The 20,379-nt window shown below is 31.3% G+C and overlaps 1 protein-coding gene across 5 annotated transcripts; it reads right to left on the bottom strand.

The window, feature by feature from the left end:
* Positions 1-12: 12 nt before the first annotated feature.
* On the bottom strand, positions 13-18,142 carry LOC122273957 (uncharacterized). Of its 5 annotated transcripts, none has more exons than XM_087159484.1 (8): positions 18,035-18,142; positions 10,465-10,565; positions 10,038-10,117; positions 8,689-8,918; positions 7,457-7,667; positions 6,332-6,501; positions 4,189-4,264; positions 13-2,159 (listed from the first exon to the last, which is right to left on the bottom strand). In XM_087159484.1, exons 2-8 carry the CDS (start codon positions 10,538-10,540, stop codon positions 1,326-1,328), a joined length of 1,677 nt encoding a protein of 558 aa, XP_087015610.1. In that variant the 5' UTR covers positions 10,541-10,565; positions 18,035-18,142; the 3' UTR covers positions 13-1,325. The 5 variants fall into 5 exon arrangements, with proteins under 5 accessions (XP_087015610.1, XP_087015611.1, XP_087015612.1 ...); XM_087159485.1 differs by having other exon boundaries at positions 18,016-18,037; XM_087159486.1 differs by lacking the exon at positions 18,035-18,142 and adding an exon at positions 11,126-11,335.
* Between the last annotated feature and the right edge of the window lie 2,237 nt (positions 18,143-20,379).

Raw genomic sequence — 20,379 nt, 5'->3', positions numbered from 1 at the left:
TAAAAATGAATCGAAAATTAAAAATATTTATTAAAAGAACATATTTTCCAAAGTATGACATACATTTAAATTTAAAGAATATATTTGCCAACATGCAAGAATATTGTTATTGAATACTTAAATTAAACAGTTAAAAATTCTATAAATATAAAATTGAATTTAAGATACGCAAAACTTCTAGTTACTATAAAATTTTCGAACCTAAAATGTCCTAAAATAAGTCCATTTTTATTTTTGTTGAAACAGCTTAATGGGATACAAAAACAATTTTCTACGAGAAGGGTTTTAAATAACATAATTCGTATAAAATAAAAATAAAAAATAAAAATGGTAAAAATTCCCAAAATTTATAAAATATTCTAATTATCTTAATGGTTTTTGCACCCTAATGTTATATTTAACAAACTGATGCATTAACATTTTCGATAAGAAGTATTTAAGTTAACTTTCAAATTTCGCACATAACTATTGGAATACATTATTTCAAAAAATAGTCTTAAAAATCTTATTTCAAAATTTATATTTTAATATGAGCAAAGCAAATGTGATTTTATGAGTAAATAATTTTAAAAAACACAAGTTTTATTATTGGATTGTTTAATTCAATAATTTACCTAAATTAAATCAAATTTGAACCGAACTATTTTTATATTTTTTGGTGAAGGGGTGCAAATAACAACACAGCTTAAAAAGTTTTTAATTTTAATATTCCTCGCAGAAAAGGCGGATATAACTTTTTCTTTATTTTAATATTAAAGCGGAACATCTATTTGTTACTAGTAAAGCAGAACATCTATTAGTTAGTACTAAATTTAAAACAAGTGCTACTATTTCGCTAGTTTTCAGTGAAGCATTTTTAGACACAAAATTTCTTACAAATTTGGCCTTGAAATCACTGCCAAAAAACTTATTGAAACTTATGAATAAGCCACTGAAAGCCTTTAAATATTAGTTGCACGTATGTCGTGACACAGTTACATTTTTTCCTCAACATTGTAGGCAGCTAACAAGTTAAAACTGTATTCCGAATAGCATTGCATCTGTTGATGTATAATCTGTTATGAGTTGCTAATTGAGCCATAAAATAAATTCAAAAAGCTTTTTAAATAAATTTTTTTTTTAAATGAAAAAGCCCGAAATTGTAATCAAAATGGCACAGCATCTGTACAAAATGGTTAGTAATTCAGCTTAAAATCAATACAGAATGTATAAAAAGTGAGAATATATAAAATATCAAAAAAGCAACAACTTTTTTTTTAAATTTCATTGTAATCGATTACTATATAATCGATTTTAGGCTGTGAATGTGGCCAATATTTAGCTGGTTATCGGTATATGTGTGGAGGACGATCACCGTAAAAGATTCTGCGTGAATCACTGTCAATACTGTCTTGCGAAATCTGTATATTTATAACAGGAGGCATATTATGAATTTGCGAAGGATTATGTGTTTCAGTTGGATAGCCAGGCGGAGGTGAATTGAAGAACCTGTGGTTAGGGTTCTGATAAGAAACGGAGAGTAGTGGCGGATTATCTATATATCTTTGATTATCATAAGTATTATAAAATGCATGGTTTGAATTTGAATTGAAAATTGCATTATTAGGATTCCCGTAAGAATTTGGATGCAGTGAACTATGAATAGGATTATCGAAGTATCTTTGTTGATCATAATTATTATAAGACGCATGGTACGAAGGGGAATTGGAAACTGCATAGTTAGATTTCTCATACGGATTTGGGAGCAGTGCACTAGGACTACCAATGAATCTATTTTGAGCATGATAAGATTCACTGTTTGAATTCCAATGGAATTCCGAATCTTCTTGATTGCTGTATGAAGAATGATGTGCTCCAAACACAAAATAGTCTTTGGAACGATTTCTAGGCTCGACAGGTGGTTCTGTATTAGAATTTAGGTTTTCCACAGGTTTTTTCCACTGTCGAATACGATTACTGCGTTCTTTACGATCCAGTCTCTTAAGATAAGAATGGTGAGAGTCTTGAAAATTGTCATATTTTTCCCTAAGAGGTTTTCTCCTTTTCTTACAATACCTTCGAGGTGTAGTGAAAGTTTCTGCTCTCTTTTTGTTTTTCTCCGTCTGTTTATCATTTGTACTTTTTGCAAGATCATTAGGCTTGACTAAAACAGATGATACCTAAAAATTATAAGAAAAACATAACTGCTTCAAGAAAAATAGTAATACTAAACGTAAATTAAACTAGGTTAATAAGAGACAAAATAATGGCACATAACCTGAAACACATTTTGAAAAATACTAGTGATTTATATCAATGAAATGAGGTTTATGCATGTTTCATAGAAATATTTATATTAATATGTTTATTAAATATGTTACAACATTTACCTTCATTACAAAAAACCACTAGGAAACCATTGCACTTTACTGTGAATAACGTTATTTTTTTCCCCTAACAAAATATTATTTTAGCATTATAGCTCCACAGAAAACAAAAGGTGTTGCTAAAACTTTACACCTCTATTCGTTCGACTAACTTCTTCCTCCCGCTGAACAAGATCCTCATTGCACAAGCTTAAAGTAATCAAGCTTAAAGTAATCGAACATTGCGCATTGCAAAATTTAATGTGCCATTGAGAAGTGTAAAATCTCTCTATTAATCTGCGTAAACTATGTTAAATGGTTTTGCGCTTTAAATATGCAAAGATCATTTTAAGAAACTTAGTACAAATAGAAATGATTTTTTTGTAATCGTCGTTGAACAGCCAATCCAATTTTTCGATTTACGATTGCCGATGTTAGACTCCGTATCCTTGTAATCTTGAACTCAATCCGGAAGACAAGGGAGATCCTGGATCATTGGGAGAAATTTGCTTTCTTGGAGGACTTTTTGATGAAACCATCCCGCATTTGCGTTACATGGAGAGGTAAACCACGGAAACCTCGCACGGTTAACCTGACGGCAAGGGGACACTCACCCATAATCCGCCTACCACTGAGGATATTTTACGTAGGAACTGTGGTCGGTGCGAGCCGGGTGCGGAATTCCTATCGTCCGGGTTGGGATTCGATCCTGGTTCACCTCATTGGAAGGCGAACACTGAGCCACCATGGCTCTTCTTATAGAAATTATTGACAAAATTTATGAAAAAATTATAGCAATTTAAATTTTTAAAAAAAAGCTACCGTTCGAAAGTTATTTTGTTATACAGGGTGGTCCTAAAATATGTGTCAAAAATGTAAAGGTTGGTAGAGGGGAGATAAATAAGCATATTTCGGATAGGAATGTGTGTGCGGTAATGGCACATTGAAGCACTAGCTTGTAAAGCAGAATGAATCAAAGGAAACTGAAAAGACAAGTAAAGACATCAGAAAATTCGATTCCCTACCGGCTTAGGCTAATTACCTCACACACAATCCTATACGAAATATGCTTATTTAGGTCCCCTCTACCTACCTTTACATTTTTGACACATATTTTAGGACCACCCTGTATATTGCCTAGTTGTTGAAATCTAGGAAATTGCGTCAATAAATTTATCATACAGTTATAACGGATTTGTAATTTAGAAATGAAGTCATAATGTTAAAAGCATTATGTAAAATGCGCACAGATGACAAAAAAAAATTTCATTATCTTTGGTAACTTTTACTTCTGAGATATTTCTTCTTAGGTTCCACTTAAGGTAGCCAGGCTAAATTTGTCTTACTTATTTGATTAGACAATAATTTAAGTTCCGAAAGCGGACAGAAGAAACACTATCTTAGAACATTTTTTTATAAGATTTTTAGATCCGCAACTGCTGTTGTTACAAAGGCTTGATCAAGAGTGCACGATCGAAAGATAAAATGAGACATACGTTCGATTACACTTCGGCGTCTGATCGATTCGTATATCGATTCCGGCTTCTGGCATCCTCAACGATGCTAACGAATAATATCTTCAGTAGCTCCGTGGTAGAAGGATCATTGGTAGACTTGCCTTCGGACTAACCGTTTCAAGTTTTAATCAAATTTCGCACAAATACGGGTTTCAGTCAAAAAGTATTATATTTAAACAAATTTGTTTTAATGCTCGATCCACGAATTCACTTCTTCTAGGAGTAGTAACTATATATAGATGAGAGAAATTTTGTAACTGATTAAGTTCTGATACTTAGAACGGGCAATTGAAATTAAAGTCATATCTTTGAAACGTAGTTTTTACCTTATTTGGATGAATTGTATCCTCCTCTTCAGAAAAAATTGAAATAGGATTTTCTTCCAAACTGTCAGATTTAAACCTGAAATAATTTTATAGAACTGCTGTGAAGTCTTTATAAAATTGAAAGGGATAAACATTTAAGTACCGTATATTCCGGCGTATAACGCGCACTTTTAATACAAAAAATAACATTGGAATTTACGGGTGCGCGGTATACGCCGAATATAAAAAATTATAGATTAAAAAAATTTAAATTTAGAAAAATACTTTTATTTTAAAGAAATAACATACCTTTACCTATATACTTCATTGATTTTCGTTATTACATAAATAGCTCATTATATTCGTCTTCCGCTATCAATTACAATCATTAAAATTTTTTTGTATTATAATTACAACTTTTTTTGTATTATCTGTAAGGTGGGACCTAAACATGTCCCACTCTAAAAGGCTTTCTGGTTTTCTTACGCAACCAGGACGGATTTGCCAGATGTTTTTTACCCACAATTTAGCACCATTTTTGTCCATCCAGAATCACATTATTGCTCTTTCAATTCTAGCCCTCACATGCATGTCAAATTCAGTTCTTTTATTTTTTCAAAAGATAGGGAAAAATACTTTTTATTTACGATCTTGAAAGATGAGATATTGCACATGTACAATACAAATTTTCGTGCGCGTTATACGAAGAGTATATCTTAAAATTTAAAAAAGTAATTAGAAATTACGGGTGCGCGTTATACGCCGGGGCGCGTTATGCGCCGGAATATACGGTACTTTTGAATTATGAAAGGTACATTTTTTTACCAAATACACGGTAGGTCCCACGCCTACTTACTGCATTCACCAATCCTTGAAGAAATATTAGGATTAAAAATTAAACAACCCCCCCCCCCGCCTCCGGAAACCTCAGGGAAATGTGGCAGGAAAGATAAAATAATCTTTAAGGTTAAAAGACAGAATAAACAGAAATATTTATTAGATGCATAAATAGTGTTCTGAATTAACTCGGTTCATGATGTTACAAATATAACTTCGAAGTTAACATCATCATCATACAATATGCAGGTCAGAATGCGAGGCATACATACAACTATGTATGCCTCACATTCCGCGAATTTCTTCGAGTGTTGCAACAGCTCAGGAGCAGGGATCGCAGAACCAAGGGGGCTTTAGCCCCCTCATAATTGTTAATTAAAGGACACAGCCCTTTTTAGGATTAAAATTTTTCGCTCAATTTTTGTTAAATTAAATTTACAATAAAAAAATGCCGAATTTTTTGCGTCTGAAAAAATTCTAAAAAAAAATAGTGGTATAAAAATTTTTTTCTATTTCAAGCGAACTTTAACATTTCCTTGGTGAAAACTGCTTTCAAATCATCTCTTACTCATCCCCCCGCCACAGAGGAAATATGCTGACCGATGGGTAAAGTCTTGGTTTCAAATGTAACAGTGAACAGAATAAAAATTAAAAATAATTATAAGAAACTGTGAAACTTAATTTTAAAAAAAATACCGATAATTGAGAGATAAATAATTTATAGATAAGAAATTTCTTTTATTAATTTTATTTCAATTCGAACCAATTAAATTTTAAAATTGCAAATTCGAATTTGATTGCCATTCTGTGAGGGTCAGATAATTGGGACTCTGTTAATTCTGTATATACATTCAGGGAGGGAGAATCCCCCCCCCCACTCCACTCTTGAGATACTTCCGCGATCACTGCTCAACGAGTCCTACAACCAGATTCATTGCATACTTCACAGGCTCGTGGTACATGGTATCTGAAAGCTTCTCACAGAAAGAGATCAAACTTTGATAAATCAAATAAATGTGGGGGGCATCAGCAGCAACCACCCTGTGCTACTCCTTGCACAGAAGCATTGCAGTAATCAGTTGCCGAGCACAAACTAGCAGCGTACAATGATGATATAGCACCGTACAATGCGTACAATGATGTTTTCAGTTCTAGGTTTTATCAACCTTTTATATACATATATAATAAACCTTATGTAAAATCCCTGTCTCCTCGAGATGTTTGTCGATACATTTTTCTGATTTCCTGTATATTTTTTTTAATTTAATAGGCTAAAAATAGACAACTTCTCAAGAAAATATTATTTTAAATTTATATTATAAATTACCTATGAGGAAGAGAGACATTCCACGCAATACTAATGTGAGTTAATAGCAAGTTAGTGACGTATCGAACAGCTTCAGGATACCAATGAATCCCATCAGGAGTCCTCCTATGAATTTGGAGTTGAAGATGGTAATGAGAATCCACAACATCGAATCCATGATCAACAACTACCTAGATTACATTCATTTATTTAAAAGCATTTCAGTACAAAAACATAAAATAACAAAAAATAGACTATCCAATTATGAATCAGTAGGTCTAAGTTGGTGATTATAGTAGATGAATGATTAATAAACCAAACCGTATTATTGACTGTATCTGGCTACTTGGTAAATTTGAACAGCCAATGATTCGGGCGGTAAGTTCGTCAGGTCTATATCTTTATATGGTTCGAGATACTCATATGTACTATATGCTGCGTTTTGACTATTAACTTGCTATATGACTACTCTTTAAAAAGGATTATTTCTCAATGAATTCTATTTGATTTCAAATTCCGTTCCCTCGAATAATCAATTTAGCAAACTTAATTATTCGAGATCGAACGAATGAACTTAACGAACTTAAATATTCAAAACAGAATTCATTATTTAGTCTCAAAAACGTGTATTTAGATTAAACATAGTGTTATTTTGAAGGGAAAAAATAGGATTCAGATCTTAGTCACTAAAAGAGAGTTAATTTCAGTAGTATACAGTGTATCAAACCTAAGAACTTTTCTCCTCCTAGTGTCTGCTGAGATCTGAGCGGTAGTGGTGAGTCTGCTTTTATAAAAAAAAAGATAAAAAAGGGAAGCTCAATTATTTTCAATTAAAATATTTGTCTTTCAATTATAAAAAATTTCCAAATGTTTTTTAAATGAAACCATTGTATTATTTTCTAAAAATCAGTACGTAGAGAATCAGACAGAAATTAAATAAATTCTCTAACACTGTGTTTAAGTTCGTTAAGCACAGTTCGTTCTTTTAAACTATGTTTAGTGTTAATCAAAAATTTAACCTAATGAATTATAGATTTAAAACGGACCTCAATGCAAAGTGGTTTTAAAGCCGTAGTTCATAAAATTAAAAAAAGTTTTTTACATAAAGCAATTTTTTAAAATGATGGAAAAGGAAACTTCACTAACTTTTCTAGCATAATGATTAGCTTCCACAACATGAAAGCGTATAGAATATTTCAAAAATTCAATTTCTTTCACTAGGAAACCTCCATTTGGATCACATGCAATGGGTGGAGCTGTAACCCAAATAACTAAACAATCAGGCATTCGTTCTTTCAAGTCTTTCATCAGACGAACCAAATTCTTTTTGTAAAGTTCAACGCCATTTGGTCCCCATCTATAAATATAATAAATTTCATTATTATTTTCAAAACGCTACAAGTTGTCTACTAGAAGTTATATTTTATACTATATTAAAGTATGTATGTAGCACTAATTGAGTATTTATAAGACAACTAAATAAGGAGTTTTTAAGGTCTACCTGTAAAACTTTTTAAAATTGCTTTTGGAAATTTTCAACAAATTCGAATTATCTGTGAACAGGACGTACTGTAATCACTGCTCTTAATTTATATTATTTCAATTCTTCAATAAAAGTCTACGCGTTGGGGTCAAAAATCAATAAATAACTATTAAAATCTAGCGACAAATCACTATCAAGGAAGACGGGAATAAAAATACAAAACCTATTAGATTATCAGGTGAATTCAGAGGTTCGGACCATTCTGATAATCGTATCTTGAGGACCATTCTGATAATCGTATCTTGAGGACCATTCTGATAATCGTATCTTGAGGACCATTCTGATAATCGTATTTCAAATATTGTATTTTTGGACAATGAAACAGATAGTTATGTTCTTAAATAAGCTTTTCTCAATGGTGATTCATCAAATTTTGATTTTGTTTTTTCCTAGTTTTGATATACATGAGCACATGTTTTTTGACTTCACCTTCCATAAGTGTTCTAAAAATATATATTAAAGACTGCGATTATGGAACGCTTCAAATTTTTCTAAAAAATAAAAAGAGAAACATACAATTTTTATTTATTATTTACATAGTTTTCAATGAATTGTACTCGTATTTTAAGTGTATTATTAGGAATTATTAATAAAATATAATCCAGATAGTGTACTACACTATATCATCTCAGAGTATACCAATTTTTATATTAAACGTTAATGAAAGCATTTAATAAAACTTAGTACCTTACTTTTAAAAAAAAGTGGCGCTATAAACAGTCACAAAAAAATTGAAATATCCAGATAAGTGAAACAATGTTCGTTCACTAATTATAATTTTATTACTGTAAGCGAAACAATGTCAAAGCTCATAAATTCATTCTTTTTAACATACCTTGTCACATCCCATAGGCAACTATTGAGTAACACTACATCAGGCATATTCTGTGGATCATTTGACAAATCATTCAGAATTTTTTTGGCGTATTTATCGTAAACTCGAGTCAGGAAATAAAAAGAAAGTGTAGTATCTTCATGATATCTTTTTCTTTCTTCTCTATATTCCCGACCATTATATTTTAGAGTTCCAGACACCAATCTATCACCAAAACAGGAAGTTTCTCCCTAAAATGTATATTAGAAATAAAATGTATGTTAGAAATGATAGTTTTAGAATATTTGTCATGTAGAATATAGTTGAAAATGAATGAAATGAAGTCGAAAAAATATAGAGGATAAGGGTTCGCAAATTAATATTTTAGCGACGACGATCGATAAAATCTATCATAATCTGATGAATCACTATTGAAGAAAGCGGGGAGAATAATATCAAAAACAATAACTATCGTTATTATTTCCACTGGTATTTTTTTTTTATATTTTCAGTTCTACTTTCCTCACTAGTTATTTGATAGTTTTCGCTAGCGTTTTTGTTTTTCAACAGCTTGAATGTTAATTCTTTACTTTAGACAAGGCTCCTCAAAAAATATATTAAAGACGGTGATGAACTTGTACGTAAAAGTAGTAGCACCTTGTTTTTAAACAGTACTTTACAGTATATAAACAGATAAAAAAATATTATTATAAAATTGCTAAATAATTGTATTCGTTGCAGAAAAATAAATGATAAAAAAGAAGGAAAAAATTTATAAAAAGAAATTGGGAAATTCTTGTCATAATTGTGAAAGATATCGAAATTTTATAGAAACTGTTCTAATTAAGACATTTAGAAAAATTAGAAATTAGAAGCAACTGTATGGATTAACTGACAAGGGAAAATAGTGCGATTAATTTTAAAAAGAAAAAAAAACAATTTTAGTTCTCTTTCTTAAATAAACCTAAGTTTAATCCACTCTCTTAGTAAATAAAATCAATTAACTACAAAATATTTTATTAATTTACAGTAAGTAATCGAAGAAAAAACATTAAAAGTAGTTCACTTATTCATTCATTAACTGACTCAGTCATCTAAATTATGTCTAGTTCAAAAATTCAAACTCCTTTTAGAGGAGAGCTTTTGGGGTGAAAATTAGGGCATTTTATCTGTTTAAAGCAATAATCTATCTGCAATCTTGCATTGCAATCGGCAATTTTGCCACTGATTTCAATGCGAAACAGCTTGTGATGCAAAAAAACATATTGAAATTTATAAAATACTAAAGCAAACAGTCAAAGAAATAATCAATGTCAACAAACAAGTGATTGGTTAATATTAAAAATTTATTTAATAGAAATAAATCTTACTTTTTTCTTAAGAATACTCTGGGCAATGAGTCTATTTTTGTCCAACAAGCAAAGTATATCTTTATATAAAGCTCTTATATCTAAACATAAGAAACATATTGAATAAGAAAAAATTTGCGATAGACGTAAGCAAAGAAATTAGAATTTTGATAGCAATAATATATTCATATTAAATAAGCTAAAATAGTCTGTAACTAAATTAAATGTACATGATTAGATGGATGTTTAATTTAAAGATACGAGTATCAAATACAGTACACCAAAATGTATAATTCAATGGCACAAGTAACGAATGCAGAACACCAAACTGTTTAATTTCTCTACTATCTTTAAAAAATTGAAAAGTTACATTACATACTTTTAGATCTATATTTCTTAAAACACTATATCAAGCAATAAACAAAGTTTAAAACATAAGTACACTTACTAGAATCTCCCATAAAGACAATATTTTTATTTTTGAGTAACTTCTTAACATCCTTCTGAAGAAATATGTCAATCATATTAAAATTATTTGCTGATGAAAATCTGAAATAATTAAAAAACCAGAAATTTAAAAAAAAAAAAAAAAAAAAAAAAAACTAAAATCCAAAAAATAATTTTCTAACGAAATGTTCTAGATTTTAGTAAAAACTTTCAAACAAAAGCATTGGATATAACTATACGAATAAAATTATATTCAATAAAAATTTGATTTCCTTTTTTTATTAAATAAAAACAATTTATTGGTATAAATTGTTATGTTAAACATTTGTTTGAAATTGTTTTTCGTTTCTAACAATCGTTCGTTTGGTTCTGCTAACATTCATGAAAATTTAAAAAACGTGCTTTGTTTTTAATAGAACATAGAACGATTTTTTTAATTCAATTATAATAATTGACACATTATGACAGTATTTAAAAAAAAAGTTTGAAGGCATCATTACTAGTTAAGACTTAACCTGGTTCGATCTATATTACGTTTCTTTTTCAACTATTAAAATTGAAACAAAAAAAAATACTTTTATTAAGGTGAAGCATATATTTTACTATACTTTTAAAGAATTTAAAAATACAAAATTAAGCATAGGAAGAAATACAAAACTTACCCATAGAAAAAAGTTTTTAAGTAAAAGCATCAAACTCAAAATTCATTTCATGAGGAATACCCACTGTGAATTCCATATACTTCGTGGCAACTTGGTAGTATTTTGGAAGCTTTATGAGTCTGCCTGCCCTAGCGATCCCACCGTTCCACCTAACGCTCTGTAGCTTGGAGGTGGCGGGTTCGAATCCCGCTGTAACACTATTTGCATCTTCGTGATGTCCTTCTCTAACTTGCGCTATCTATTCTTCAACTTGATAAGGTAAACTTTGTAATAATCATACGAGACTGCATATGTGGGAGTATCAATGGAGCTTCCCTAGCCGAGGGGTCTCATCTGCCAGACACTCTGTGGCTTGAAAGGTACTGGGCTTGAATCCCACCGTATCCCTCGGTGACCCTTCCTCATGTCCTTCTCTAACTTGCGTTTGAGAACTTGACAAGAACTCGGCTTACGCCAACTTGACAAGGGCTTACAAAACTTACTTTGTAATACATACATGTTCCGCAGAGGACTGATCATGAAGACACGTTCCCCAGTGGAACACCGAAGTCAAGCATGGCTTAGGTGCGGTCAGTAAGCAGGTAGGTGACCACTTTGATCAGCGTGCGGGCGTAGGGACCAAGGGTGCGCGGTATCAGTCCTCGTTAAACTGTTCTACTGTAAAGTGCTCTACTGCGCGAGCAGGTCGTCGGGCTACCAAAGCGGAGGTGCCATCCTCTGTACAGAGGATCAAAAATTGTGATTGTATGTCTTCGGATCATCCTCAGGAATGTTTACCAGACCATCACTAAAAGTCCATTGTGCAGCTCTAGTGCGACGTAGATAAACTACCAACCTAATATGCACATAAGCCTGTATAAGGTGTAATAATAAATAAGTGTAGCGGGTGGGTGGCCACTTGAATCAGTCTGCGTAGGGACCGAGGGTATGCGGTATTGGTCCTCGTTAAACTGTTCTACCGTAAAGTGCTCGACTTCGCATGCAGGTTGTCGGGCTACCCAAGCGGAGGGGCCATCCCCTCTGGAAAGGATCAAAATTGTGATGGCATATCTTCGGATCATCCTCAGGGATGTTTCCCAGACCGTCGCCAATAGCCCATTGTGCAGGTTTAGTGTGACGTAAATGAACAACAACAACAATAATAAATAAGTGTAACAATAAAATAAATTAATACATCGAAGCTTTTGTGTGATGTTGCACTAAAGAATTATAGTACTTTGATTTTTAGAAAATGTTTGATTGAAAATCAGAATTTCGAGATAAGACTTTAAATGAAATTGAAAATTATTAATTTTCAATTCCATTAAATATTTTATTGTGAATGGGTTTCTAATAAAGCAAGTTTTTTATGTATGTTTTATATAGTTTCAAATAATGACATATTCGGCATTAATTTTATTATTTGAACAAAAACAAAAAAATCAAAACCCGCTTTAAACTGCCGCTAGTCCTGATTTATACCCCAAAACAGCACCGGCGGACTTCAGTGCTCGGACACAGTAATAGGTTCTACCCAGGTAAAAAATACAACGTTAACCTGAAAGGCATTTTAAAGAAGGCTTGATATGGCAAATCAAAGCACGATGCTGCTATCTAGTGACAATGATGAAAATAAAAAAATTTCATTATTCCTTTCAGGAATAAAATGCGTAAAACTCGTTTTTTATGCTAATCACGAGTCATTAAATTTTACCTTTTTTCATGGAAGATGATAGGAAAAGGGGCCCACTTTATAAAAAAGAAAATTTTATAGTATAGTAAATCGATATCTTTGATTTCAATAGGTTAAAAGCTCTACGGAACTATTAACTACAGTAACTAGTGCCGCCATCTTCTTCTTCTTAGGCACTACAGCCGGTTACCAGCCGAGGCCGTCTCAGTCAGCTTACCTCATCTAGATCTATTCGATGCTATATTTCTCCATCTATTAACTCCCAGGTCCTTTAAGTACTTCTCTAACTATCTTGTTCTACGTCTTCCTCTTTGTCTTTTTCTCTCTGATGTTTGAAAGGTTATTTTTTTAACAGTATTTTCATCGTAACCGTGGTGCGTTGCGAAATTTCTCTTTAAATAATAGCATTAATAGTAATCATATAAACTTTGCTCTTTTGATAACATCAACAATAAATTTTTGTGTTACACCTTCTCTTTATATGAACATGATATTGCAAGCTATTTATTTAAAGTTATTTTTATAACGGTGATAAAAATATTTTGTCCATTGCACACATATTGTTCAGATATATTACACAAGTTTAATATTCTTTTGAATATTTCAATTTGTTTTCAAAAAATGAATAAATAAATTGTCATTCAATTTAATATTTGGTGGAGAAGTTATAAATTACGAGCTGAGTGAATGTGTAAAAAATAGAAGACACATTTTTGAAATTTATTGAAATTATTAAGATTTATTGATTTTTGAAAACTCCTATTATCAATTTGTATCTATTGGTATTTTATCCTCTGTTTTTTTGTACTTTAATTGAATTTACTCTGCTTTACTTGTTGTTCTTCATTTTAACTACCTGTTACTACTTCACCCTCACTATTTTGGTTCCACCAGCAGGATTCAAGCTGGCTTGATTGGCTGGATCCTTTCAATGCCCTATTGGCAAGTGTATACATCTGTGATTTTGTCTTAGTTTTAACTTTTCAATTTTAGCACTATATTCATTTATGTCATTTTATCCTTTCACCTTTTGGCGGTTTTATGAGCTGTATTTACGGCGGTTTTTGGTGAATTGTTAGATTTTTTGTCTTGTATTAAGGGTTCCACCAGCTCTGGCTCACAGCTCACTCAGTTTTTACTGGTTGTCTCAGGGTTCACAATTTTTGTATTATATATATATATAATTTTTGTATTCTATTTATATGAGGGTTAATAAGTTTTGTATTGTATATATACATATAATTTTTGTATTTTATTTATATAAGGGTCTGTTGACCTTTTAAATGATTCATTGTATTTGGCGTATGGGCCTATTGGCCTAGGCCGCTGTATATATATTAAATTATCAATTTGTTTTCAAAAAATGAATAAATAAATTGTCATACAATTGGGTATAATATAGCCTACGTCACAGGCACAGGTTGTGTTGTTCCTACTAAATTTAACCCATGAACGGCATTTTCTGCGAGCCTAACTTCAAGCCACAAATAAACAAACGAAGTGTTCGATCGTTTAAATAGCTGCTCGCCAGATTTTATTGCATTATAAAGAAAAGTTATTGAAACTAAATACTACAACTAAATAAACAACAACAACTAAAACAAATAACAACAACTACTAATAACAATAACTAAATAAACAACAACTAAATTCCATTCGTTTAGCATTGCGTCATATGTTGTTCCTACTAAATCGAAGTAGTTGTGTTTTTTTCATATTATACCCAATTTAATATTTTGTGGAGAAGCCATTTTATTGTCGCAGCTTGGTTGCTAAGTAACGAATATTCGTTAAGTATTTCTCTCTTGTCTACCACGCACTTTTGGTCATGATTGTCTTAATCTTAAATTACTCCTTCTACTCTGGCAAAAGTGCTGGCGCTTTTTTTTCGGGGGGAGGGGGATTACGCCAAATATATATAGCTTCCATGCACCCCAGTTTTTTCGATATTTTGAGGGTCAGGAATCGAAATACGTAAAAAAAAAGTGTTTATTCAGAGTACGTTTTTGTGTCTAATTTCGTAACTTAATTAAGGGCTAGGACTAACTAATTAGCATATTTAAAGTCACCCTCTGGTACCATTAAGATTGACATTTAGTTTGTAAAAATCAGATCATTAGAACGATAGTTATTGAAGGTGATATCTTTTTTTATTTTGAGCACTGAGCATTATATGATAATGAATAAAACAATAGTAACCTTATGCTATAAGAAATAGAAGAAAATCTATTTGATGCTTTTAAAATATGTACAACATTAACTTAATATAACATTAAGTAAACACCGCATACTAAATACAGAGTTTACATTCAGAAAAGCAATTTTTAGTTAATAAATTTGAAAAACAACTGAGATTACTTCTTAAAGACACTTACATGAAACTAAAAAACGTTATAAATTCTGTACTTCACAAAGAGACAAACATAGCCCAATTAATTTTTTTAAAGGCAACTTTGATTTAAAACTAAAAAGCTATTTTTAATTACGAACAGTATCATGCTGATGCAAGCTCTCTATAGTTATAGCTGACAGATATTAATTGTCAACATAAAAATTTTGAAAGATGTGTTTTGGCGTCTTTATACAGGCTTGTTCATTACTTGAACTTAAATCTCTTATGACATCTCAATTCTAATGTTCTTGATAACTTATCGTTTACGTTACATAACATAGCTGCAAATCTATAAATAATAACATGCATATGGGCTAATAATAAACTGTTAATTTATGATTTCAAAACGCTATGCAAATTCGAATTTAAAAGAAAAAGATGGATATTTCCCGAAATTGTTTCATCAGAGCACCTGCTACCTTTCACTTCTTACGTAATTCAACGCCGATTTAGGGTAGCTATTTTCCATTCTATGATTTTCCAAAAATAACAAAGGTTACATGTTTTAATTTGAAAACAATACGCCACCTAAGAAAAGCAATCTATTATTCACAAACTTTTTGAAAATAGATCCTAATTACCACCATCAAAGAGAAGAATGTTAATACTATTCTTCAAAAGGAATTCAAGATGTTTCACTTATGCTGTTAATAATAATTCATTTGAGACTTTTTTTTAAGACACATGACTCATTGTCAATGAAAGCATTTAATTTTGTTGTTGTAGTTAATTTACGTCGCACTTGAGCTGCACAATGAGCTATTGGCGACTGTCTGGGAAACATCCCTGAAGATGATCCTCTGCAGAGGGGATGGCACCCCCCGCTTCGGTAGCCCGATGACCTGCACTCGAAGTCGAGCACTTTACGGTAGTACAGTTTAACGAGGACCAATACCGCACACCTGCGGTCCCTACGCAGTCTAATTCAAGTGGTCACCTACCCGCGCACTGACCGCAGCCAGTGATGCTTGACTTCGATGATCTGCTGGGAACCGTGTCTTAACAATCAGTCCACTGCGGGACCATTTAATTTTAAAGGCATGGAGACGTTAGGATTTTATTCATTCCAGAAACACGGCAGGTATAAGAAATATTGGGAAAATTTTTTAAAAATAACGGCAAAAACAAACCAAAAAAAAAAGTTTTGCGCTCTTGACTCATTCTTTAGCATGTCACAAAATTACGACGACATTGTTTCAAACTATTTGGGAAATGAGATATGGTCTGTCTGTTTAAAGCACTCCCCTCTGGAGTAGGGGCGGTGACTATGGTTACCAAGTTTAATAATTTCAAGAAGAGGTGAAGGAAGGATCATTTCAAGAAGGGCTTCAGGTTCAATCATTTCTCAATATTAAGGAAAGAATGAAAGATGTCCAAGAGGTCGTGGGTTCGATCCCCGCCTGCCGAAGATTCCCCGTGTAGTAAATGGTGACTGATGCAAGCTACATCTGTCGAGTCACAACGTCCACCATGTTTCCATAACAAATCATACCTCTGGGGGTACTGATCTAGGATTTTTCTTGCCTTAAGTTTCGGTTCAAAATTACAACGCTACGGAGTTGAATATCAGTAGTTGTAAACCCAGAACTGAGTCAGCTACAGGAAAAACTTTCCCTTGGATTAAGAGGGGGGCGCACTGCACATATTAGTTATGATTCAACCCACCGTTTCCGCTTAGAAGGTTTAATACACAAATTTCTAGCGTGGATAACAGTAAGAAATAATTCTTAAATTAAATAAAAAATAAAATCGATTCTTAAATGTCAAAATACGGAATATTCAGGTGATACTGATTATTTAGTTAAAATAATTTCTATTTTCCTACAATCATCGTTAATTTTAAATCTACTCTTTGTAAATAAATAAAGCGCCAAAGAAAAAATAATTTTATTTCATTAATTATAAGCTGTAATTTAATAACTACATTACTATATTTAATATAAAAATTATTAAAAATTTAATTAATATGTATGTATTTAGTAAAAATATATATTTTATAAAACATAAAGTGATTTTCTTTCATTTTTTCAATGTTAATAAGTGCACTTTGTTCATTTACATTCTTTACTAAAAATTAATTAAATAAATAGATAAAAGTATATCTTTAAAATAATGATAGATCTCTACTAAAGACTAAGAAGATTTGAAACGAGGTACTTCATAATCGAAACGTAATTAAATTGCATCGCTCTTGTGAAAATGGGATAAAAACAAAATTGTTTTTAAATTAGGATTAATCTATGGAAAATTGACTTGGAACCAACAAAGTCGCAACGACCCATTACATTTTGAAAGAGTTTAACATTTTCTTAGAGCAGTGTTATACTTGGTCTATCAAATATTTCGAAAAAGGTTCTGAAAAAATTAAGTACATCTAAAAAAAGGTTCTAAAAAATAATTCTAAATACACTTGAACTATAAAATCGCTGATATTTAAAGTTTTGAAAGCTGTATCCTAACTGTGCATGGGTTCTCTATTTCAAACGAAGCCTGAAAAAATACTTAAGTGGCCTGAGATTGATCACAAGAGCCTGGGACACAAACCTAAGGCTTGGGAGTTGTAATATTATTCACAAAATTTCTAGTTTGCTTACACATTTTTGTATTTGGTAACTAAATAATCAAGTACCGAATTAATAAAAATAAAAAACCTTTTTTGCATTTTCTGTATCAAATTAGAATGAAACATTTAAAGGGATTTTCTTATTTTCGCTTCATCATTTCAACTGTAATTCATCAACAAAAAAAAATAATAAAAAAGTCAAAAAAGTAGGGGAAATATCGATAATTATATACTACACTATAAACATATAAATGCATACATACATTTTAAAACATTGCTTACCACTAGCAAGTAGTTAACTTATCCCAATTTGAACAAAATTGCTAAAGCTTTTAACTAAACACTTTAAAATGAAAGACGTCCAATGCTCTTTAAAAATTATACGAACTGCGGATGAGGGTAATCAGCAGGGTATGGTCAGTGGTCATTATGCTGCAATGTATTCTGGGATACAGTAAAAAGGGACCTCATCTCACCCCCTGAAAGACATAAATTAGTTTCTTGGGGCGAGAGATACAAAACTTCCTGTTAAAAAAAAGTTCGTTAGAAGATGTGACATATAGAATTCAACTCTTTGAACTTGCCGAAGATAAAGACCAGCAACAGAATCAAAGAGCAATGTCGGTTTCAACATAGCCTTTGGCTATGCTATTGTCCATCTGTCATCCATCGCATTTGTCATCTTCTCAGCTGAGGAGAGAAGCATGTTGTAAAAACTACTTGCTAGTTATGAAAGAGACAAAGCGTTTCTACTAGTACTAACAACAAAACTAAAGATTATTGGAAAAGAGGTATTAGAAATTAATCTTTTTCAACTTATAAAAATAAAAATTTCAAGTTTAAAAAATCAACATTTCATGTCTTTACTCCATAAGATCAATTTTGCGAGATCACTCTAAAAACTGGCAAAAAGCGGCTTTGCCACAAACACACTACATTTCTGCAATTAATATCGTTCCAGGAAATGGAAGGGGTGAACATGGAACACCTGTGCATATTGTTGAAATTTCTATTTTTCGGAAACTCTTCTTTTCCATTATGTCCACACGTGCCGCATTAGAAGAATACAAAATTCCTCGAATGTCGATAGCAAAAGTCAAAGAATATATAAGTGCACACATTATATATTCTTTGGCAAAGTTGCAAGAAATGCAAGTGAAAAAAAAGTTTTTGAAAGAGAAACCTGGAGAAATATTAAGCACCGTAATAATAGGGGAAAAGTCCCTCGTAAATTATTATTTAAATTTAACATTCGATTTGATTTGGGTCGTAAACAATTATCCGAACATAAATGGATATTTTTTGTAAAATAATTTAGGATACGAAGTTTTAATTTGATGTTTACTGAAAAAGAATTTTTAATGCTTTATTTGCTGTAAATACAGTTATATAATATATAACAGAATTGTTATAAATAATTTATCAATTCGTCTCTATGAAGTTTAAAGTATTAAGAAAAACGAATAAATTATTTCAATTTAATAAAATGTTTACAAAAATAACTAGTCAAAGAAACATTATCTGTATATTAGGGTAATTCCATGCTCATTTTCCAATGCATTTTCTGTATCAATTGTATTTGATTGTAATTATTTTTTAAAAAAATTTATGATGCTCTCACAGGTCTTTAATTTTTGAGACTACTGTCTTTTTTCAAAGTCTCAAAGTAAATTATTTATAACAATTGGGTACTTGCAACTCGAGAAGAAATGAAGTGATTATGCCGTACTATTTAATTTAGATTTAATTGGATAAATGTAAGCGACGTCAAGCGTGTGTGTCGAACCCGATATTGTCATCTGAATCTAAAAATGCCACGATTTACCTACGATGACGTCACTTGCAGTTCCCTGTGAGTGACGTCATCACACTAATCGCATTAATCTGTTCTTTAGCCAATAAAAATTTCAGAGACAAGTTACGTCAAAAGAATAGCCAGGGCCGGATTAAGAGCCTCAGAGGTCCTAAGCACTCAAAAAATTTTGATGCTCCTTAAATGTAATTAAAAATATCATCTCAAATAAAAAAACATTATTTTTTAAAATAAAATTAAAATAAGTTTGCTAAAGCAAATTTTTATAACTGAAAAATCAACCAGTTTTTGCAGAGGATCTATAGCGGGAATCAAAATTTTTTCAATTGACTCTTTGAAGAGTTTTTAATGCTAATCACATATTTTGTGATCTTGAACTAAAATAATTTTGACAATTCTGGTGTTTCATTTTTTTTGAAAATTCCCTGGGCCACTAGCTATTTTTTTTTTTTTCATTTTAATTCTACGAAATATAAAGGAATTTTATATTCAAACTTTCCAGGTGTGCCGTAATGTGTTTTAACATGCCTTTTTAATTTTAGCTGAAAATTAAGTGAAAAAAAATATTTTTACTGCGGATCTCAAGTTAATACTCGTATGAAAAATTACAGGACTTTAACGAATTTTTATAGAGAATAAAAAAAAAACGAACAGAAGCTCAATACTGTTTAAAAACGGAATAAATAATTAATAAAAATGACGAAAACTTTTTTTTCATCTCTGAGAGTGTTGGTAAGCCTGCAACAATTCTACGTGAATTTATAATAGTTTTCTTGCTACATACAGTATTTATTATTAAAATTAACTGAATTAA

The sequence above is a fragment of the Parasteatoda tepidariorum genome, chromosome 3 (genome assembly GCF_982258835.1).
Source record: "Parasteatoda tepidariorum strain Cologne lab strain chromosome 3, Ptep-v5.0, whole genome shotgun sequence".
In the NCBI taxonomy this organism is placed as follows: Eukaryota; Metazoa; Arthropoda; class Arachnida; order Araneae; family Theridiidae; genus Parasteatoda; species Parasteatoda tepidariorum.
Note: the sequence above shows the minus strand (reverse complement) of the source record. Positions and strands in the feature narration are given on the sequence as shown.

Coding starts and splice junctions, on each gene's coding strand:
- LOC122273957 (XM_087159484.1), bottom strand. CDS start 10,540: ATGATTGACATATTTCTTCAGAAGGATGTTAAGAAGTTACTCAAAAAT. Junction 10,118..10,464: donor TGTCTTTATGGGAGATTCTA/GTAAGTGTACTT, acceptor TCTTATGTTTAG/ATATAAGAGCTTTATATAAA. Junction 2,160..4,188: donor ATACAATTCATCCAAATAAG/GTAAAAACTACG, acceptor TATAATTTTTAG/GTATCATCTGTTTTAGTCAA.